Below are 24,569 nucleotides of genomic sequence, written 5' to 3'. Positions count from 1 at the left end.
ACCATGATGCACTTTGTGTGGAGAGACTTTTACCTTTTCTTGCTTGTGGCACCCATGACGAGTGAGCAACATGTAATTAAATGAGAAGGTGCAAATAAAATACTAATGGGTGTGTCCTACTTTTTCCAATAGTAACCACATAGCTCTGTGAGGCAAACTGGGCAGAAGCAGGGTGTAGCCACTTATGTACAAATAAAGTGAAATGTTATGTTGCCATCACTACAATGAGAGAGCAGTTTAGTAAGGAAACAAAATAATGACACAGAACAACAGTGGCTCAATATCTGTATATAAGGGCAATCCACCCCTCTCAAAAATAAGCCTGCTTGAAGAGACAATTTGAAGATAATATATTAAATAATGAAAAAAAGTAATAAAGCCATAAATTGAAAGGGGTCATATTTATTGCCTGCCGGATCTAACTTTATGAATTTGAGTTACACAAAGTGTTCATACATAATGTCAATATGTGTACATAGTATTACAGCACCCATATCCACACAAGCACACGTGCACACACACAGACATAAGATGGACTTCTTCTGGCATGATTATCAGGTCATGTAAATACAATGTGCACAATTGAATCCTTTGAGAAATAATAATAAAAAAAGAATAGGACACAAAACTGTATCTTGAAAAAAAAAATTACAATTAATAACTGAGTTATAATGTCATACAGTGAATGGAAAGGAAAATAAAAATAATAAAATTCAACAACTCATAACTGCCTGTTGATAATGTTTGTGCTACGCAATTCTAATTTTCAGAGTGCAGGAATATGGATTGTACTTTAACAAGGTGAGATGATATCCCAAATGGATAGGTTTATCCTTTCAATTCAACAAAGCTTTAAAAATCTCTCCTCTGGCCTCCCATCTGGTTTAATCCGTTGTCCAAAAGATGCAGAAATACTCAGCTGTAAGATACTCATTTCTGATAGCATATAAACTCCAAAGAGTTAATGATGAGACATTCTTCATCAAAACCAATATTGGAATCAACACCTGAAATATGTGGAAACTTTCAAAGTAATTTTTGGAATTTCTCTGGGTAAACACATAAAACAAATAATAGAAAGACTTTAAAGTATTCTTCTTATGGGAAAACTATTATTATTTATATTAGATTGTAGCTGCACTGTGTAAAATTTAAGGAAAAACAGATTAAAGTGATTTTCAAATCTCTCTCTCATTGGGACAGAGGCAACAAAAGGCTGGAAAAGTAATCGGTACTAAAAATAATAACTGGAGGAACATGTTACACCTCATTAGGTTAAATGGCAACAGGTTCTTAACATGATTAGGTATAAAAAAGAGCACCATTGGGAGGCAGAGGCAGAGTCTCTTAGACAAAAAAATGGGCAGAGGTCCATCAATTTGCAAAAAAAAACTGAGTACAAATTGTCGAGCGGTTTCTGAATAATTTTCGTGCATGTACAATTCTGAAGGCATTGAATACTCCATCAACAGCACATAATATTAATTTCTGGAGACATCTATGTACGCATGGGACAGGGATGAAATGTCAATATGAACAGAAAATTGCTGCATGGTCTCAGAACACCTTTAGAAATTATTGTCTTTGAACTTAATTTATCATACCGTCCACAAATGCAGGTTAAAGCTCTACTATGCAAAGAAGAAGCCATATACAAAATGATCCAGAAACACTTCCATCTTCTTTGGGCCAAAGCTAATTTGCAACTATGGCAAAGTGGGAACCTATGGGAAGGAAAGTAAAACCTTTCATATTTCTATTTGGAAATTAGTGTCCTCCACATTAAAAAGGAGAAGGGCTATTCATTTTGTTCCCTATCTATCAGTGCACAGTTCAAACCTGTGCATCTCGATGATGCATTTCTTAGAGAAGGCCTTGTATATTTCAGCAAGACAATGCTCAACAACATACTGCATCCATTACAACTGCATGTCTTTGTAGTAGAAGAGTCAAAGTGCTGCAATGCCTGCAATCCAGAGTTTGCAAGCAGCAGTTTTGCTACATCATGAAATGCGAAATGGCAACAAAGGACTGTTGGGCAGCTAAAATCCTATTACTTGTTTACTCAAGGTCCAGCAACTAATTGGTCTCTTCAGTTCCCAGAAATTTTACTGACGGTTAAAAGAAGACGGGATGCTACACAGTGGTAAACATGAATGTGTAACGGCCTTTTTCAGATGTGTTGCTGCCATCAAAGTTAAGATGAACAAATATTTTTTATATAGTTAAAAGTCTTACTTTTAACATTTGACATGTATTTGGTGTTCTATTGAATAAAATATGGGACTTTCAAATCGTTTAATTTCCTTTTTGTTTCATATTTTACACGACATCCCAACTTTTTTAGGATTGTTGGCTTGCACCCAGTATTAAAGAATCAAGACTGATGAACATGTCAAACACTGCTTAACACTGCAAGTAAAGTCAAGGCTTGTAAGTTTTATCATATTTCAATTTTAATACAGGTGAAATGAAACAAATGCAACAACCCTGTTTACACAAGCTGCCTCAGGTGAGCTCCTTCCTGGAATGGCGGCTAAATGATCCTACAAGTACTGTCAATGTCTGGAGAAGAGTTACGCATTGTACACAATGTAGGTCACAAGTAAATAGCTGGATTACAGGCTAGTGACAAAGAGTTGCAGTGCTGTCAGGTGGAACACATCAAAAGGAGAAAGAATCTTCAAACGTCACATGCACCACAACCCCAAAACAGCAGACATGTTAGTTTTTTTTTTTTTTACTCTGTCCTTGGAGACCTGCCATATAGATTTAAAAAAACCTAAGTGAGAAACAGAAAGGCTGATAAATGCTTCCATCCTCTCAGCCAAGATTTTTTTCTGAAAGTTGAATGAAGGACAAACAAAGGTAAAGAAGCATAAACTCCAACAATCTCCAACCTTTCCTCACCATAACCCATATATGCTTTTTAATTATTTTTCATATTTACACTGATGTACACAAAATACACTCAAACGAGATTTCTTACTGTTTCTCAATGCATTTAAATCTTCTTGTACATTCCAAGCCATCAGAAAAAAAGTTTATATATATATATATATATATATATGTAGAAGGTCCCCTTGGAGCATCTGTATATTTGTTCACCCATGGTTTATCAGCTTGTTGCTAAGCTGGTGCATCCCAGGACATGTAACAGATGGGAGTGTTTGATAGGATGGTGCTGTCAAAGCCAGTTCCATTTTTCCACATTTCACTCAACGCCAATAACATTGTGACTCAAAAATAAAATCCAAAAGCTTTTTTCCTTCTTTTTCAAATCAACAAAGTTTATTTATCAACAGGCAATTGTGGGACAAGAAACAAAAAAGGTAAGGGTGGTGCTATATAGGAGGTGGCTACTGTCATGTTCATCATGTTATTTTTCTTTAATATCATCTTGATTCTAATTTTATATAAAAAAAACCCAAAAAAAAACAAAAAACAAGAAGCCCCATCATGTGGTAGCACAGTTTCCTGATTGACATACAGAGGCTCTGTTGATGACTGGAAAAGGCTTGCAGGACTCTGGAAAGTGTTTAGTTGTGTATCCGTATACATATGCGGATGTTGTGTACTGTATGGGCAAATATGTGTGTATCTGTGTCTTGGATCAGAGGTTTCACGTCATTTCCACTGTCACTGTGAAGACAAGTGCAATCCATGTCAGTCCGAAGAAGTCCATGTGGGAGGCTTCATCTGCAAAAAGGGGAAAGTAGATCAGATCAGTCAAATAAAGCTATTTGGTTGTCATTTAGTCTTTAACATTATAATGAATTACAATGAATGTTCGTCAGTATACAAATAATGTGATATGGTCTATCAGTTATTTGTAAAATTGTTTTGAATTAAAGTAGTGCTTGAAGAGTTTAGATATTTTCAGAAATGAAATACATTATCCACCTAACCATTTACCACTATGCTTATATTTGGTTAAAACAACTGGTCAAACCCCCTTTACACAAGACCTAGGATTTGGTGGATCCCTTTTAGACTCCCTCTTTCTGCAACATCTCTGGTATGGTAAATGTACAGTTGCTTTCTGTTAGACAGTTGGTGATATGATTAATAACCTACAGGCTGATTCTTGGAAACAAGATTTTGTTTTGTGACCTTCAATTCTGCAGCAATAAGCAACTAGCTTATTTTGATACATTATTTTGATACATTCTGATGTCACTAGAGTACTGTGAACACAATATTAACTATCATCGGTCAACATTGGTAACTAAAATAAACAGCAGCCTAGTTCTCCACTGGTTCTCAAGAAGGTTTGTGATTTTTGTTTGGTAACCCCATTCCTCACCTTTGTCCTACATCTCCATTTTGGGTAAAGAGCCCAATTCTATTCACATATTACGGCATATTGATATTCTAGCCATCCAAATGGTCGCCAACACTAGATGAAGGGAGAGATGACCACTACTGTTTGATCCCTAAATGAATAAAGGGGCAAGTGAACTAATTAGAAAAGTTGTATGTATTTGTATGAATGGAGATTATAGTAAAGCTCAACATCATGCTCCACAAACCATTCATCCATTATCAAATTGTCTAACTGTTTACTAGGCTGTGGTTGTTACGTTTTCATTAATTATTTTGCACTAGTATGGGAAGTAGGAGAATATGCACAGTTATGCTCCGTGATTGATGGCAATGAAACCTTTTTAAGGTAAAAATAAATAGGAAGCATTTTTTGAGTGAATCTTGAAGATGCAAAGAATGATACAAAGCAAAGTTCTAGCACTCTGTCAGTATTTACATAATATAAAAAAATCTAAAGGTTGGCAGAAGCATAATAGACTGAAGAGATCGGAAAACACCAACTTTACTTTGTTATCACTTCTATAATCACCTTGAAGATATCTTAGTGTAAATATGGAGAGGAAAGTCACTCCTGGCTTAGGGTGTGTCTTTGTTAAGTAAACAGTCCAAGTATCCAGATTCTGCCAAGATAGTGGCTAAAGCACAGTCACAATTACAAAGAGGGGCTGACTGCGTTGGGCTGTGGTGAGACTTCATAATATAATCTGACAGATCTTAAACCTCTCAGGTAAATGCAACTCTATTTAAGTCTGAACAATCTGCCCGCTGGCAAATGTTAAATGAATTGAATCACAAAACAGCTGGATCATGTTTGACAGGATGGATTAAAAAATTCAAGGTTTTTTAAATGACTCTAACAAATGCTAATTGTAAGTACAAACATGGAATCTGGCATCATAGTGCGGTCTTTATTCAAATCACAAAGTATTAGACAAAAACAACTGGATCTTTTCAATATATACTTCATCTTGGTTGGTAATGTGCCCAGTCAAGCATAAGATCATCATCTGAGGTTCCCTTTCAATCTGCAGTCAAAGATGCAAGTCCCCAAGCCATCTGTTTGGCTCAGGCCTCAATGCATTTCTGCCAAACTGATTTTTCTTTGACAACTCGGACCGATACCTTCTTTTAAGATGAGGGATGACTGTGTGATGAATATAAAATGTTTGTAAAAAAATAGTCCTTTCTTTATTGCACATGACCACTGATGGAGGATAATGTATGTCCCAGTCAAGAGAGGCACACTCAAACTACTATTGACATGCCTCAGCTGACAGGTATAGTATTATGTTATCATGTGGCAGAAAATGTCAGTTTTTCCCCCTTGAAATTTCAGTCATCTGTTAAATTTAGTCCATTTTCACAAAGTAAAGTTGGACAAGCTGTGTCAGAGACTGTACACTGACAAAGATGAACACATGTAACTCCTAATAGAAGGTGCAGGTTTTCATCTACTACGGCCTTGACTGACAACATTGGTTCATCCCACTCAGACAAACAGTTGGGAATTCATCCATTAGGCTCAGGTGCATGTGTGGTAACCTCTTGGGGACATGTTGTACACCAATTTGACTTGTATTCAAAGCATGTCTGTGCATCCATTCTGACCTACTTCTGTCCTTGCTGTGACACTCCTGCTCCAGTGCTTACCATAACATTTGCATTCCCAGATTTGCATCCGTACGATATGAGTTGCAAAGAAGGGAAAGGGGTAAAACTAATTGAAAAATGAAGAGGAACTGAAAAACTAAGTGTGGGAGAAAACAATAAGCACATTAGGTAATATTTTTGGAGAAGGAAATGGGGAAAATGTAAATCCAAAGTCAGAAGACAACTCGGTTTAACTGGTGTAGCTCAGTTTAAAGACAGCCCTGCTTCCCATCTGTTTGGGAAGCTGTTCCCACTGTATGTTGGGACAAACATGGGCATTACACTCATGCACTAGAGATTATGCTACAGGTGGTTATGTCATTTAAATACATTTTACATTGTCAACAGCTCATAACTGTAAAAATAATTACAATACAGATGCTTTATTGATTCTTCATTCCCTCTAAACTGTAAACAAAAGGATGATTTCTGTTGAGTGCATATTACTAATGTATTGTGTAATAAAAAAAGTGGTTTGGCTTAAAATACAGCCCTTCGCAGTGTTTGTCCAATGTGTCAGATAATGATGTGAAAAAAACAGTTTAATTACAATTAAGTTTAATGACAAGTGACACTGAAGTCTTACTCTTATTCTGATGTGATTCGTGACGCAACACCATCAGAGTAGGAATCTGTTTCACTACTTCATAGCACTCAAATAAAGTTGGTAGAAAATAAGCTAGAAATATTAACTTAAATTATCACAGCAGGACCAAAAGTAAGCTGCAAGTCACCATGCTGACTTGTATAGTGAATCTGTCACCCTTTTCATCCTTTGTCCGCCTGTAAGTTTCATAGCCTTCTGACATTTCAGTTGGAAAACACATATTTTCAAACATATTTGTGGCTCTGATCACTTTTTCAGCCTTCAATGCAGCACACGGCAAAAATGATTGGAGACTGAGTCTGAGTACAGAGTGTGTGACTAATGTGGAGTCATTTGACTATCAAACAAATGCAGATTATATCCTTTCTGACTGAAAACCTAGATATGAGTGAGTTTTTTTTTTTTTTGAGGGTTGAGAGAGAAAGAGGCTTTACTAAATCTAGATGAGCTATTAAAGAGTCTTCTCTTAAAGTTCACACAGTTTTTCATACCACTGTATCAGAGCTCTGATTGCTATCTCTGTGGGGTCACACTTTCATTTCAGTCTTGGTAAGTTGCGAACCACTTCATGCTTCAGAGGCCCATCTGTCAAAGCTCTAAACTCTGTTTTTTAGCCAGAGCTGAATGTTTTTCACACTGCAGCATAATCTAAACTCCTCATAAGGTCTGGGTGAGTGAAAATCTGCATCAAATCAGAGATTGTGAGCTAAGCTGTTGAGGAAGAGTAAAAAAAATAATGCGATGAAAGGGGAAAAACCGAATAAGAGAGACATAAGGTAGTGACAAAAGACAACCAGATATCGGATGAACCTGAAGTCTGGCACTGGGGGACAAAAAAGGAGCACAAAAGTCTGAGAGAGGGAAAGACTGACAGGAAAATTGTTGTACAAAGTGAAACAGAGACAGGAAAGGGAGAGATGGAAAGGATGTTGCCATGGCTCTGCAGTTTCTCCTAACAATCCCTCTTCTTTACATATGATAATCTCAGAAGCCACAAATGAGCCACCATTGCACATATGAAACATCAATAATATCACACTCAACACTCAGTGACAGGCACGGTTAGTCACAGGGAGAGACTTGAAGCTTGCTGCTACAGAACATCGTCAAAGATTAATCCTAACTGAATCACTCTCACGCAGCTTATCTGGGGCAAACCATTTAGGACAGAACCAAAAACTTCCTTCATCTGTCAATACTGGAAATGTTGAAGCCACAGAGTCCCAAAGAATTAGCTTCTCTAATCTGAGACAGATTTCTGTATACTAAGCAACTGCTGACAATTTGCTTTTATAACTGATCCTGTCCATGCAAAAAACATGCTCGTCAAGTCAGGGGCTAAAATACTTACTGTTTTGATTCTGTGTGTTCTTCATCATACTTGGATTTTCTGTATAAAAGAAAAAAAAAAACATTGAGGCAATCAAAAACTTCTGTTTCTATAGAGACAGTGAGTGATTCAGTGAAAGGAGAAGGGAAATAATTAGAATAAAGAGCCTAAGAAGGAAAAAGAAAAATGTGTTCTCTGACGGGGTTGTTGCTCTCTAATGAAGCTGAATTCCAAGGTTCCTGAAGAACACGCTTGGGCTTGTTAATGGACCTGGGAACACAAAGCACTGCAAAGGAACAACCAGGGCACTTTTAGCAGCAGTGAGAGCTGGGAACTACAGCCAAGGTCTGGTAGCCAGACAAGAGATTTTGACACTAATTTTAAAAGGCTACACCAAAGTGTCTATTCTGCACAATGTAAACGTAATGTTCTCGCAGGGATTAAGTAATTGCAAATGAAGAAGCAAGAGGGTATTAGCAACAGTCTTAAATTGCACTTTGTGAGCTAAATTTGGATGTTAAAGTGTGTATGAGCAGGTGGAAGCTGCAGCACCGTGTGAAACTTCCCTGGTCTCACTGCAACTACTTTAACACTTCAGTTCCACAGAGAGACTTAGAAATTAATGTGTGCACTCGCCATATGGACCCTTGTGTTTGCCTGCCCCAGCAAATTTGCATAAGTATACATATCTGTGTGTCTTTGCATGCGATTGCAGTTTGGTCTGTGTGTTTGTCACTGCCCGACTCCTCTCTTGTGCTGACTCACCTCACAGTTATCTCAGAGGTTATTATCACTGAGGATGACTACAGATAACACTGACATCATCAAGATGTAAATGCTGCTTGTTGCTGAAGAGTCTTTAAACCAGGTTGTCATTATAATCCATTATTCCTGACGGTGTATATCGAACACTTGGCGAAGTGAACAGAACCTCTTCATCCCCGGGAGAGAGAAAAGTGTCTTATCTCGAGGCCGTGGGGGATGGTGCCAAGGTCACTTAATCACCATTTACTTCCTCTAAGCATGAGTGGAAGCAATCTACAAGGAGCAGACAGACAGATGGGCCATACTAGGCACGTAGCCGATGACACCTGAGGATGCATCAGGGTGTTAAATAGACATTAGTGCTCTTCCTAGCAAAGCACCTCCCAAGGTAACACCTCCCTAAAGTGGCTCTATCCCCTTAAAGTGGGTTCTTACTGGACCTGCCCAGTAATTTGTGCATTTGCTACATACTTTACACTCTGTGCACAAGAATGTTTCCAGCAGGAGGATATAAAAAAGATGGACACATTCTTTTTTTCCACAGCTGCTCAAGTACAAAAAGGATGTCAACCTGATTGATGTGAAAAAGGTACTCCTGACCTAAAAACAAATTTGTGTGAAAACCACACATTTCCTCACTTTACAAAAATACCTGTTTCTTTGTTGACATCTCAGTTATGAAAACTCCATTCAAAAACAAAATATATCTATCACTGATGGCTTTATCTCTATATAGTCATTGGATCTTTGAAACAGTCCTGTCATGTGAGTGTTTTACAATGACTTTATGTAAAAGTGATAGTGTTGTTACTGAATGTGCTGCAATGCTTGCATGGTATTTTGCATCTGAAATGCCTAAGGGATGGTAAAATAGTAATGTTAGGGGACATTGATGGAATACAATAATACATAGGAAAACCTTTACACTTCTCCAACAGGCTACATGATGATGGCTTTTTAAAACGTTAGTATTATGTGGTGACATGAGCCTCTTTTACATTCACAATGACTCTGACTGCCGCCTGATACATAAAGAGATCTCCTTAACACTAAGGTTTAGCATTCCTATTACTATGAAATAATCTAAATCAAACTGGATTCAGACTGGATGTGATTGTCATTGTAACTTTTAAGAAAGAGTAAGTAAAGACATTATAAGTTCAATAGGTCAAAGACATGTCACATTTATTTGATTCGAAATCTGTTTTTAATTGAACTTGCTCAATTGAAACTCTCTTTATGAAGAAGCTCAAACTGCAGATACTGTTCTTCAATGAGTCTCTCCAGTGTAAACGCAACCAGAGGAGCAGGACACACAGATTTAATAGAGCCTGGAAGTGATCCAGGTCCCATATCTGTATCGGTACATCAAACCCATCCAAATTATAATTAACATGTTACCTTGTCTGAGTAAAGTGCTTTTCCAACACAGTTGACAACAAAGGTCCTTTGATTTAATTACCGGCCTTTGATGCCATGGTTGGTTTTTGGCTCATACCATAGAGCAACATTAGATATGCCATTAATGGCACTTAATCCATTAGATAATAATAACCATTTCTATGTTGTGCCTTAAATAAGTGTGCATTCTTGAACCAATTGAGGGTACAATCTCTTATTAATCACACACTTAGTTGCATCAATGATTTATACCTAAAAGAGATCACATTAAGAATATTTTTCTTAATATACTATCTTTTTTAGAAACATGTAGTTTTCTGTGACATTTAACTCAGTAATTGTATTCCAAATAACTATTGTAGAGGCAAGTTGTGTAATGACACCAAATCATTTAGAAGATAATAAATATCAATCAGAATTAATTATGATTACAGTTTACCTTTGGTGTGGTAACCACTTCAGGCCACTGGTCTGAAATGCAAAAGCATGTTGAAGAGGTAAGCATACATACCAAAGACTATGAGGCGAGTGTGCGTATCTGTGGAACCCAAAGGATTTTGGGCTGTGCAGCGATACATGGAGCCGTTAAGCTCTGCTGGCACTCTCTCAAGAATCAGCTCTCTCCCCTCTCGCTCAGTGCTGCCATCCAGCAGGCGGCCCCCCACCCGCGTCCAGGTGAAGAGCGGCTCAGGGAAAACCTCATTCTATCAACACCAGGATGGGATGGAGACAGACATACAGAAAGGGGGAAATAAGAAAAAAACGAGAAGGGTGTGTAAAGGCGGCTCAGAGAAAGTCTAACTCTCAGCCAAGAGATTAAGAGAAAAGTATACATGAATAAAACACACGCCAATCCCCCCCCTAATGAGATGCAAAGTTAAAAACATACATCAATAATAAAAAAATAATATTATAACAGATTTCCCAAGTCTATGTCCTGTCATTAACTGTATTAAAAAGTTAGAAGTCAGTTCAGTTAATTTCAGTCAGGGTGCGAAGACAAAGAGCATGGTTCTTTGGCAAATTCTAAAGACTTTTTATTTCAAAGCAGTGCACGCAACACAGTGACAGTGCACTCTGAAATCGTTAAAGCAAGCAGAGTTGGTGGTGTTTGTGTTCTTATTTTTCAGTGATTTCCACCAAAGATTTAAATTCTCACATGACCATAAGCCACTTCATAGTTCAAACAAAGTGCTGCACATCAGGGAGGTCCCGATATACCATCATGATGACAATCATTTTAATTTTCCTGAAATTCAGAGTGTAATTTAATGACCAAAAGAATTAGAGACAAATTACGTAAAAAAAAAAGATGAATAAGTTGAAAGCAATATTTTTTTCCCTGAAGTTCTCTAATGATATCACAATAATGTTATGGATGCTTTTGGCCATGATGATTGTGTGGTAAAACCTATATCATGACAGCCCTACTGCACAAATGTTCTGTGTTCATACAAGCTGGAAGTTGCCTATCCTTAAATAATGTTGATAGATCATTCAAGAGAGTTTGTATTTTTTTTTTAAAGAATTTTAAAAAAAGAAATACATGGAGGGGGAAAAAAAAGTTCTAACGTCTGGAGGGGAACATCGTTGAATCAGAAAGGCGGAAGCCAGCATTTTCAGTCTTGGCACACAATCTTATCTACTTGTGAAACCCTAAAGCCCAGGTCCAATGAAGGATAAGGGAAATTTGCTTTTTGATCAGTCTGCACGCACTGATGCCCAAGCTGCTGAAGGGCCCGACTGCCTGTATGCCACAGTGAAGCCTGCTTGTAATAACCAATCTTAACCCTGCTCAAAGAGAAGATTTAAGAGAATCCCAAGGTCGCTGCGCAAACACAAACACATGTGCAGTCAATAGCTCAGTGCTCTAAACCAACAGCAATACAAAATATTAATTTGTTCTCATAAAATGAAATAAAATCAAACATGAAATTTTGCTCGTGATTCCTAAGCAGCGTCTGCAAAGTCACAAAGGAGATTTGTGCTGTGGGCTATTAGTGTGTTCTATATCAGGATTGGTCCTATTCTCTTCACCTGACTGGCTCAAGCTGCCTGGCTTTGATGTGCATTAATATCAAACAGACCATCATGGTCTGCGGGTCATTCACACCACAGACATAGATCTTTTTAGCAGGTAATGATAGTGATATAAAGACAATCTCTATGGGGGTGTAGGGCAAAAAGCAGCAAAAATCATGGCAGGTTGGCAAAATGTCATGTTATTGGTTAGGACACTGGACAGACTCCCGAAAGTCAAACAAAATCTTTTGGTTTATTCAGTTTCGAGTCTTATTATCTAAAGCTTTATTGAGTAAAAAACTAAGTTTAACACGACCAATGTGAAAACCACAAACTGGTTGACCTTTTTTGAAGCCTTGAGTTTAGCAGTGTTGGCTGTCATCAGTCATTAGTATGCATCAATAAATGGATGAAAATAAATATTTGTGCTCAACAGAGTCGAGGAAAACTAAACAGTTCCTGCTTCTCATGTGCAAAATGCAATTTTACACTGAACTTTACATCTCATTTTCTTTAAACCCCATGCACTTACCCCAGGCGATCCTACCTGGAATCCTTGCACAGTGATGCGTACTGTGTCCCCTACTTTTGCCCTACTAGGGGTCATAAAGAGTTTAGGACCCTTAGGAGCAGCTGAAATGAGAGAAAAAAGACAAAGGGCAAAAGGTCATTATACTGAGCATGAAGAGAAAATCCTGCTGGACACCTGTTTCGTCGCGGAGGGAGAAAGACAAATACAATTTCCTGTCAATTAAGGTCACAGGGCGAGAGGCGAGGGACCTGCAGGTTCTTTAATCCAAAGGACTGCGCTGGATTTATTTCCCTTTGGAGAGAAAAGGAACTAAATTGGGTAGCTACTCATTACTGGAGAAGAATGGGAGTGCAACGGGTGGTGTGTGGATGTTGTGAGATAAGGGGCACTCAGAGAGCTAATTCCCTTGTCTTGGTGTGGACAGCAGCCCCCAGATGGCTTTCATTTCCAGCACCTAAAACAATAGGGCACAGTGGGAGAAGAAACAGGCAGATTCCAATATTATGAAATTGCGTGGGACCAGTGACTGTCTTGTGTATGAGCTGTCGAGATTAAATGAGTGATTTGCAATGTGCTATAAAAAGGTAAGTAATTTCATTACCACTAAATTGCAAAGAACATGACATTAGGCCATTATAAGCAGGTTCCGGACGATTTGTGATGATTAACAATTCTAAAAATAACTGCTTCATATGGAGTGTAGTTCCATACGTTAAACCAGTGGACTGAACAACACATGCAATGAGAATCAAGCAAAGGGCATCCAATCAGTAATGTCTGGAGTTCTGCCGTTAATTTATTTTGAACTCTTAATTTAAATCACACTGTCTGGTTGTTCTTATCGATGAGTAAAAGAAAAGGATAAATAGAAGACAGACAAATGGTCTGAGTTTTTAGACATTTATCTGGTGACAAAATTTTCACAGTCCGTGACTACAAGTCTTATACAAGCTTGTATAAGACTAATGTTTAAAATTTACACTATCCAATCTGAGCAGGATGGAGCATGTGGCATTGCCCAGAAAAAAGATCCTATCTGCTTATGCTGATATAAAACTAGAAACAATAGCATTTAAATTGTATGAAACAGTTAAAGGGAATCCAGACAATACAATTGAGGAGGAAACAGGAGATATTCATACTCGCTGAAAGACTTCAGCAACACCAGTGTATTTGCAATTCTTTTCAAACTAATGAATTTGTCCATGAAATCTTAGACAAAGCAGTACAAATTGAAGCAATGTCCCAGATAATCTAAAATTCATGGAAAATATTCACATGGCAACCAAGCCAAAGACATCATGCAGACAAAGACTTTGCTAAATGTTAAATCTCCTGCCCAAGATGGATGGCATTTCACAGGCAAAGGCTGGCATATCAGCAATGTGAAGCACTCCTCTTTTCTCTTCCGTCACACAAACAGAAAGTATTTTTAAATTCTCATGTCATGGAGTTTGCAAGGCATATGGCTGGGAGATGATGGCCAATTTCTGGGATTTGCTCCAGCAGTGACAGTTGGCATACTACGTCACCACCTTTGACTGCGGCAGCACACAGTGTGATGGACATGACACAGCCTCTCTGGGGAGAGGGTGTCACACGGGAAATAGGCCACGGTCCAGTGAGACCACCTCCTAAACTTCTTCACCCTGCAAGAAAGACCTGTTTTCACTTAAGAAGAGTTCAGAGAATAAACACAGCTCTCAGAAAAACAACTGCTCATTCTGTATCAGGTGTGCTTCAAAACCAAGCCAAGACATCAACAGGTTTGTGCAGCTGTTTCACAGATTAGCTGGGTGAATGGTTCTCTTCAAAAAGAGAAACTACACAGGAAAGCAGCCGAATTCAAAAAAGGCCTGACTGGCTGCATTCTATTGTCATGAATCAAGCCCAGTGTAACGCCTGTCATGCACTGAACAAACATGTTATTCTCAGTGACCCAAAGCAAAGAGATAAGGAAGACTGATGCATGTGATTTACTAAGCTACCGGTGAACTTAAAACGTATGTCACAAGGCTATATGCACCCTGTCAAACAGTCATCAATAGAGACATGTAGTTAGAAATATTCTCTCTCTCTCTCTCTCTCTCTCTCTCACACACACACACACACACACACTTCCTCAAACCAAACATCTTTCTTTGACTTTCTGGAAAAGCAAAAACTGATGTGTGAACCTGGCTGGAACAAAGAACATTTCTTTAATATAGTAATTAAAATGCACTGTTCGTGAATGATGTGGTTTTCATGAATTTTTAGATTCCTAACACCCACCACCAGCCTCAGTAACATTTGTATGGTGAGCACAGAGCCTTTCATGAATATGCATGAAGTGTGCTACAACATTGGTCAATTGTCAGACTGTCGCACTGTCTCCTGTGGCAATATTACATCTCTGAAAGATTTATGACTTATGAGCTCTGAAAAGATCCCCCATTCATTTCCTGACCACAGACACACACACCTGAGAGAACCAAGAGGGTGTGTGTATAAGTGCAATAATACAGTTACAGCTGCATGATATGAATGAATAGGACATGGAAATTATGGGAATCCTTAGGTGGGCCATTCAATATGTATAGTCATCATTACAAATGAAATAAAGATTGAGTCATTTTGTCAGTAAGGCAATACAATGTACCCTCAGAACTGAATTAAAGCCATTATATGAGAAATAAACGACAAAAAAAAAATACTACTCCTTCCAACAAGGAGCAAGCCCAAAGCAGGTCAGAAAATCCTTTAAATTTCATGTGTGCTCTAGAATCAACAAATCTACAAAATTACAATCAACAAAATGTACTTTTTTCTGTTCTTCTTTTCATGGAAAAAAACAACGTGCCTAGTGCGTCTACCGTCTCTTTAAAAGAACAAAGGTACTGATAAATTAATGAGATCACAGGAAATAATGCTTTGTCAAAATATTACCAGCTTTGACATTTAGCAAGAGCTTGACAGGACCAACTTCCTGGTCATATGTTTAATCAACATCCCGGGAGGTTTTACTGCAACACTGTCTTCAGATGTGATGCAGCCGTCTCCCCCTGTTGTACGGTTTGTACAATGTTTCTCATCAATTGGTACATGAAGGTGACAGTTATTACATTTTTAAAACAATATTCTGGTATGAGATATTCCAATTTCATAAAGTGACATTAGCAATTACAACAATTGGTTTTACATAAGGCCTGAAGTGCTTTTTTCAACATTAGATTTCTGGAAATTATATAGAAATCCCAACCCCCACACATTAAACTGATCATCCACACAAACATTGTGGCAGAGCCTAGCAGGACTTTTTCCTTTTATCCTAGGGAAATCAGCTTTCATTATCACTGTAATTATTTTGAATCCATCCTGCATACATCATTCTGCTTATTAATGACAAGTTCAAAAGCATACACAAGCACATATCATTGAAATTTGTCTATAGCAGAGATACCTATTCTTTCTTTAATATTTGTTTTGTTTTTTCCAACAATTTCTTTTACTTTTTTTTTAAAAAAAGAAAGAAAAGTGATCTGTTTTTGGACTTGTATTTGTTCATCATCTTACCATCCCATCAAAGTCAAGTGTGAAACTACAAAAGGGGGTGACAGATGTGAGGGGGCTGAAGCCTGCTGTTGATATGTCTCTAAGCTAATAAAGTAGTAACGGAAACAAAACAAGCTATGTGTGTAAAGGCCAGCTGGCATTGTGGAACCAATGTAGCAGTAGCTGGATATAGAATTTCTTTATTTTATTATTATCTGTCTTTGCATATAATTTTGTATAGTATTCTTCTTTTTTTTTTCTTCTGTAATGGTGCTGCTGGAATCTGACTTTGCCTGCGGGAACTTCCCAAAGGGATCAATGAAGTTCTAATCTAATCTAATCTAATCTAATCTAATCTAATGGGTTATGGCAACACTGCACTCATCCTCTGCACAGTGCTGACAGAAGAATAATAGATATTTGTCAACAACTACACTTTGGACAATATTTGGATGCAGCTCTGATACATATATGCTGTAGCGTCCTCACTATCAAGTTAAGGAAAATCAAAGAAATACCTCAAGAAAAGGGACACTCACAGGGCCACTCAGTAGTTCTAGCTTGAATTGACCAAAGTTTTACACAAAGAAACGCCCAACAACGACTCAAATAGATGTTAAATACTAATTGAAAGCTTAAACCAAAATATTAATCTTTAATTACAAGTAGGGAAAGTTCATGTATTATAAGAATCTAATTGCACATTTGACTGTGATGGACTGGCGACCTGCCCAGGGTGTACCCTGCCTTTCGACCAATGACTGCTGGGATAGGCTCCAGCCCACCCGCTACCCGATTAACGGACTGTCGGTATAGAAAATGGATGGATGGATAATTGCACATTTGAAATTTGTAAGGTAGGAAACAACTTGCGACTATGAATAGTAAGTCACAATATTTAACCATATGTATATGAGTTACAGAAATGCTTCAAAAGAGCAAGATAATGGGAAAAGATCCCAGATCGGAGTTATATTTGGGGTCCTAATTCTAGTCATTATATCGGGGCCAACGACTCACAACTTAAAGTAATTAACGGTTCTAACACTGCATCTCAAGGTACCAAACATAACATAAAGAGGGGAGAGGATGGGTCCTACTTTTGGTGGTCATTGTTGTTGTCCTGCACATGTGCCCTTGCTGAGTAGCTTCTCTGGGTACCACTGGCTGCCGATGAAGGAGGCACAAGGAGCTTCTGCCTTGGCCTCAGCTGTGTGGCTCCTTGAATAGGAGGTGGTCTGTCTGTCAGTTAGCTTCAGTGTGTCAGGTAGGTTGTTCTCGTTCTCTCTCTTGTTCTCTCTCTCTCTCTGTCTATCTCTGTCTGGGCTTCAACTGATGTCGCAAGACAGTGTGTCAAAAAGAAAAATTATAGCTGCGTTCACCTGTGTATTTTGAGTAGATTTGGTCGGTAAAATTAACCAACTCTTACGAGGTGAATTAAATTCAATTCACAAAATGATAAAAATGGAAAAAGTTGAACAAAAATTGCACTGGCTCTTTACAGGAAAATACTTTGTGTGGAGCAACAATCACTTAGGTGACTATACAACACCAAATACAGAAGTGGACTTGAAAGTGCGATGAAAACAAAGAACATGTAAAACAAGTAACAAAAAGATAGACAAACAAAAATGAAAAAGACATCCAAAACCTTTGTTATAACTCCATTTCTCATGCAGAAATGATTTTTTTTCCCTCAGCTGCAGGGTTTCGATTCATGCAGGTGGGGTGTGTAGTGGAGCGTGAAGTGGTCTTAGGCTTAGATTTCAGCCAATGAGATGACTGGAAACTTTATGACCTTTGTCTGGGGCATAAGTTCAAAAGTTTAATTCTAGTGTCAAAATATTTCTAAATTCTTTTGTCTTATAAAACATAGAGGCTCTGAAAAGTACATTAGTAATATGTAGAATGAGGCTAGCAACTAGTCTTTTTTTTTTTTTTTTTACATAGGAGAGAGCATCTGGTCAGACTTTGGTCTGAGGTCCTCCTCTACATTTCATTGTCTTTTGTATGTTTTAGCTGATCCGTTATAATTTTAAAGTCTGTTGGTCTGCTTAGCAGCAGGGTGTTAATGTTCTTCAAGTGAAGGTTTATGGCAGGGAGGGAAAGTCTGATGAATAGGGTAATATTCTAATCATCTCAGAGAAACAAAGGCCTATTTAAAGTGAAGTTTTGTTTTATCTCTGCCAAGTCTGGTGAAGTCCCAACATCTGGTCAAACTGGTGAGTTTCAGTCAACAAATCCCAAACAGGAATGGTAATGGGTCTCCCAGAGATGAAGCATCACTTATTCCACGCCGAGTTTGCGTGGTATTTCTACTTTTGGATCAGTTGTAGCCTATTCATTGCAATCGGCATCTTTCCCCGAAACATGTAAATAAATCTGTGCACATTCAAATTATTCATCAAAAACAGACTTTGGTAGTAGTGTATCCACCTACACAAACAAGATTGGGACTGCGACTGTAATCACACTGAATACACTACACATCCATACATTAATCAGAAAATGTTACCTTTTAAGCAAAGTACTGTATTGCTCTTGTATTTACAGGTTTGATTGAGCATAAAAGTCTCAAATATGGTTCCAGAAGCAATTTTTGTCATCTTTAAAATCCTGCAGCTCAGGCAGATGGTGAGACATGCCACAGCAGTCTGGAGCTTTTTTTACATTCACCAGGTGCTCTCAGTGGAAAAGAAAATCACACTAGCATATGCCTAATGTTTGTATATTTGGTGTTGCTTTAGCAAGTGTGAAGAGATAGGCCACAATATTTGATGGTCAATGACATTCCATGTAGTTGTACTGTAGATTCTGCTCTCAATTAGTCAATTAGCACTATTTTGAAGCGCACTTTCATGGACAAAATTTTCAATTAAGAATTAGAACAGTGCTACAAAATGGTTGATTCAATACATCGTGGACTACAGTGCATAAGTGGATATTCCAATCTTAAACAGACATAAAGAAATCTATTCCTTAGTCCTAAAGACGATTTAGATTCACCAATGAATCCAACAAATATGTCTTTGGACTGTCGGAGGAAAACTTGAACACTCTGAAAAATAAAAACAACAGACAGGGAAACTCCAGAGCTCCACACTGTAAAAAGGCCAAAGTGGCAAACAGGAAAGAGCCTGTTATTGCTGTAGGAAGAAAGTACAACACAACAGTACACACAATGACAACAGCAATACACAGCAATGGCAAAATCACTGACAGGTAAAGTGAGTAACACAGCTTACTTTGTTACAACACAATAATCTGCTACGTAGCAGACACTCCAGGACACCCTCAGAAGGTTAATCAAATCATCAAATCTCCCAAGATATCCATGGACAACAAAACAAGCAAGAAGTTGCGGTGTGCCTCGAGAGCTTTATAATGCCTATTTTACCTTGTAAAGGAATTAAGGACTTTCCACTTTTAAATGATTATGGCAGAGAGATTTATAGCGATTCATGCAGACTATCTACAGCTTATCAACAGCATAAAATTATTTTTTAATTAGATTGAAGCTGGTGATGTGAGATAAAATACTGTCAGCGAGACAATACATTAAGCAAACATGGAACAGCCACAATCTTAGTCTTACCGCCTTCAACCATTGCTTGCATCTTGTGATATTGTCTCTGTTTATCATGTAAGGATTGCATGGCTGTTCTCCAGGAGAACTAGCCAACATATTGCCTTTGAAGTGTTAATTGGATGAGCTGTAAGCCATCTTTGTTTTTTAAGAAAACTTTAAAAAAAATTTAGTCAGTATTTGTTTCTCTTGATCATGCTATATATTCTGTATCATGCACAGGCAGAGACACGCACACACACACACACACACACGTCATTTGCTAACTTTTCTAGTAAAATATGACTCCTACTCTCTGAAATCATAAGCTGCATCATAATTTTTTCACCTGTACGTCTGCAGAGGATCACATCATTACAGTGACAGATTTTTCCCCTCTTTTAAATAAAAAAAAACTTAGGCATATTTGAGAGACTATGGGGCTTAAGAGAGGTGTTCATTGAAGTTTGATCAAGGACAGTATTTCTGAGATAGTTCTTCCAATTATATAACATTGGTCAGTGTGTCCACATTCTCATTTGACTTCTCTAATTCAGGCTGACTTTTTCAATAACAGTCCTGGGTTAACTCAATCTAGCAACAGACAGCTCGATGAATTGCCCTGTCAGTCATTTGGAGTTGTGCATTCGCTGCTAAACTTGCAATCTGCTCAGCTGAAACACAATTAAGCAGCGTCAAATAAAAATCAGTGTCGTTCTGAGTACATTTGCAAGGGAGATGTAACGAGGTTCAGTTGGTTTCCAAGTGCAACACTGAGGCAGCAGGAGATTTAAATAAAACAAGAAAACAAATAAGAAAAAGGGTGTGTGTGTGCGTGTGTGTGGGGGTGTTTGGGGAGGAATAATAAAGCACAGATGAGCATAATGTGGGAGAAAAATGAGAACAACATGCAAAACAGACGGCATCCTACTCACCAAGAGTGACCTCTGTCTGCATGGGCATTGACAGCGCTGGGTGCTTGACTTCACAGCTGAATAGGGCGTCATTATCCAGCTGAGGGTTGAGGGTCCAGGTGAGTCTGGCCTGCACCACAACAGAGCCGTCACTCTGGGGGATGTGCGTGTGGCTGAAGTAGTACAGAGGGTCAGTGCTGTGCACCCAGCGGGGGAACTCGCGGCTCACCACTGTCTCTGGGATGACCTCCGTTGCAGGGCTTGGCTCATAGGCCTGCTGGCCCTGAGTGTGGACACGCTTAGGGCTCTCTGTGTACAGGCGAGCTGACCGTCCTTCCGGATCGAGAAGGGAGAGGGACCGCTGCAGTTTAGTTTCATCAAGGTCCCTGCTTATGAGTGGCCTGGCTCCTTTTACCCCGGCTGAGCCTCCCTGCTCGTTAGCAGAGGGTTGAGTGTAGGAAATTACCTCTATTAGCTCGCCATCACGCTTAAAGTACACCTTGGTAGTATTGAAAAAGAGAAGATGGAGAAGACAAAAAAGGAATACAAATTTTAGTAATTTTAAACTTAAAAATCAACTTTAGTAAATTGTCATTTTGACAAGCTAAACCAACACTGGAGATATTTATGAACCTTCAAACTACCTTGACTTTTGTTATGCACATTCCTGCACCTGAAACCACCCTTGAGAGCCCCATGGGCTGAGTTACTGCAGTTGATGACTTAGGTTTCCAGCCCTGCACCACATAATAAGGTCTGTCTACAGGTCAACTGTCTATAGGTCTGCAAGACATAATTGTGTGAATGCACAGATCTGAAGGATATATTTGCCCAGCTAAACTGAGTACCGAGTACCTTAGAGGGAAAAGGCTTTGATCAGACAGAAAACCAACAAGCCAATGGTGGAGAAAGATAAACTAGCAGTGCAGTACTCCACCAACCAGGTAGAGTCAGAGTGGTCAGGCATACATTACTATGCTTATTGTGAGTCTAAATGATTCAGACCATGAGGTGATATTTTCTAAGGTGATATTTTCTAATTAGATTGATTTGATTTGATAGTTTGATTATAAATATTTTGAACTCTTGCCACATTCCCAACAGCATTTGTGCGGGAGACCAGGCGCTGAACATCCCTTCATTGGTACCATCCCATAGTTAAACATGGAGGTAGAAGTATCATTTAGCAGATATATTTTTCCATGAAATGGGCTGGAAAGGTGAAGACTGACATAAAAAAGTGCAAAAAGCAGTTCTGTGAAAAACATTTCACAATGTTAAAAATATACATTTCAACTAAACAACTACACTAAGCAAACCACAAAGAAAACATATGTGTGGCTTCGGAAAAACTCACAATATGGGAATTAGCTAGCCAGTGTCTGAACTCAAAGCCAGAAGAGCATCTCTGGAAAGATCTTGAAAAGTGAAAAAAATAATGTCTGTCCATCAGTCAGACATCTGATTGACCTTATTCTACATCAGACAATATTCCGATTATAGTGTTTACAGAAGGTTCATAAAGGATATTACATTCATATTGATCTTAACGCAATACAAAGCATGGTGTTTTATGAATACTGACACCCATATTATGTTCCCCTATACTAATGCTTTGTTTCTGCTAAACCAAACCCAGCTTCTCGGACTTCTCCTTCAAACCAAAAGTGTCTAAATTGTCTTCTTTTTCCTAAACAGCCACCCTGTTTTACAGTGAACCTTAGGTTTATGCAGTCAGGATGCTGCAAAAGACTTAATGTTATGATTAAGGTGTAAATCTCCATATATATCCATTCATATCTCCATACATATTTCCATAATGAAACTAAGACGAGTATACTCTTGATAGCTCAATTAATAATTTCTTACTCTGAAAATTACCTTAAAGTTCCATTTATGTGATTTACTCAGAGCACATTCTTTCTCAGGTTATCATCAGAATATTTCTGTGTGGCAATGCATCAATTGACTAATTTTAGTTACAAAATCTTAAGGATTACATAGTCTTTTTGGCTGGCTCCATGATGTTCACAGCAATTGGTAGTTCTGTCTGCTGGTTACTTTGTGCTGTAAAGTTAGCAAACAATGGTCTTGTTAATTGGGAATAGCTTTCTTGTGCTGAAAATTACAGTATACCCCCCGCGAAAAAAAACAAAAACAAAAACTACAGAATCAAAGAAAAACAAGCATTACAACCACAAACAAACTTAAAAATGCTGAATGCTCTGCCAGGGACTGGTTTTGACAGAAGAAACAGTAATATTAGTGATTTCCATCAGTATTTCATGAGTTTAACATGTCTGAATGCCTAATGTCCTACCAGGGAACTCATGCTCCCATTTTGGCACATAGCCTGTAAATGTTAACATTGGAATAAGGTTGTATAGTCATTGCCTGTGGTAACGCTATTTTGGAAACAATGTGCCTTTTTGTTTTGTTGAAGGCAGGAAAAGTCATCCACAGCTATTTTGGGAGAGTTGGACAGTCAAATGAATTTTTTTGAAGTTTAAAGAATTGTTTGAGAATTGACGAAATGCATTTCATTGTAAAATATATAGGATTTTTGTGAGGAGATTGTTCCAAGTATAGCTCTAAAATGCCATCTCACGGTCTGATGTCCCCAGCCTAGATTAGAGCTTAAAAATATATGGCTCTCTCCATGACAATGCCTTTGCCTTTGAAGTGGTAGTACTCTGTTTTTTTCCACAGCACTTGATGACAAGGTTCATACAAATAAATTGTAAAGACAGACTTTTTAAATTCTTCAGAATTCCGAACAGAAACACTGACATGCTCCAAATAAAAATGTTGACTTTTAAATAGACATACCCTGTGGATTCTCATTTGCTTTAACCTTTATCTTAGCAACTTCAAATGGGGGCTGCCTCTGTTGGCCCTCCTGTTGCTGAAGTTATGTTTGCCAGGACACACAACATTAGAGGCTCAGTTGTGCTACTGGGTTGGATCTCAGTATTTATAGCAAACTAAAAACTCTACCAGTCTGTCAGAGCAGGCAGGGACATACAAATGAGGGTAAGTACCCTTGCTCAAAGCCATTCAGCAAAGCTGGTTGTAAGAGACACAAATAATAATATCTCCAACCACCTCTTCTTCTAACCAACGTGTAGCTCTAATATATTGTGTTTTTAATTTGGACTGCAGCCCCATCTACCTGCATAATGCTTAAAGCACAGGGTGACGTTCAAATAACACTTCCATTTAAACTTCAGCAGCAGTGCTTTTCTAAGTTTGCTCTTTTTAGGTTCCGACTGTATAAATTGATATAGAGCAGTCCTTTATCTTTAACTCTCCCGACTACAAAACTATAAGTTTCTTTTTTTTTTTTGGCGAATTTACACAGTATACATACAAGAATTTCCAAGCAGGTATTTCACGACACCTGCAGCACTTACAAGTTTGACAATAATTGCCTTGCTAATAGAGTCAGCTTTTTCTTTTCTTATGCTTGGACTAGAAATCCACCTTATGACTTGATTAACTAAAGTCAAATCATTGCATCTTACCCTTATTTTTTTTAATATATTGCATTAATTTCTACTTACTTACAGTCCACTTGATAGTAAACTATCTCCTAATATATCAAATGTATTGATAGGCCCAGAGTGTAATGCTAACTTATTTTATGATTTAAGCATTACCAACCAGCACCTATTTTCTATCTTTCTTTGTCATGTGCTTCCAAATATCCATCATCTCCATCTGTGTTTACATCATGTACTTAACCACAGCTTAAAAGTCCAATAGCACAAAGGCACGAATAAACATGAGCCTTCTCCGCAGTGACCCCACTGCATCTGCTAGCAATTCTGACTCTTCACTGTGCACCGAACCACCTCATTAATTATCACAGCAGGTGGAGGGAGAGCAGTGTGGATTAGATGATTCCAAGCACCTGTTCTGTA

At 38.2% G+C, this 24,569-nt stretch overlaps 1 protein-coding gene across 2 annotated transcripts in view; it reads right to left on the bottom strand.

Moving 5' to 3' along the window:
* Positions 1-369: 369 nt before the first annotated feature.
* Positions 370-24,569, bottom strand: part of igsf21a (immunoglobin superfamily, member 21a) — a 148,900-nt gene continuing 124,700 nt past the window's right edge. The window contains exons 6-10 of one of the 2 annotated variants that reach the window (XM_072381606.1): positions 20,668-21,145; positions 12,649-12,734; positions 10,591-10,783; positions 7,935-7,973; positions 370-3,699 (exon numbers count right to left, since the gene is read on the bottom strand). In XM_072381606.1, coding sequence (XP_072237707.1) covers positions 3,623-3,699; positions 7,935-7,973; positions 10,591-10,783; positions 12,649-12,734; positions 20,668-21,145 — 873 coding nt within the window. In that variant the 3' untranslated portion in view covers positions 370-3,622. Of the gene's footprint in view, positions 3,700-7,934; positions 7,974-10,590; positions 10,784-12,633; positions 12,735-20,667; positions 21,146-24,569 lie in introns of both variants that reach the window. The other variant, XM_072381605.1, reaches the window with a different exon arrangement.

The sequence above is a fragment of the Leuresthes tenuis genome, unplaced genomic scaffold, assembly GCF_036924035.1.
Source record: "Leuresthes tenuis unplaced genomic scaffold, fLeuTen1.0.hap1 SCAF_3, whole genome shotgun sequence".
Classification (NCBI taxonomy): Eukaryota; Metazoa; Chordata; class Actinopteri; order Atheriniformes; family Atherinopsidae; genus Leuresthes; species Leuresthes tenuis.
Note: the sequence above shows the minus strand (reverse complement) of the source record. Positions and strands in the feature narration are given on the sequence as shown.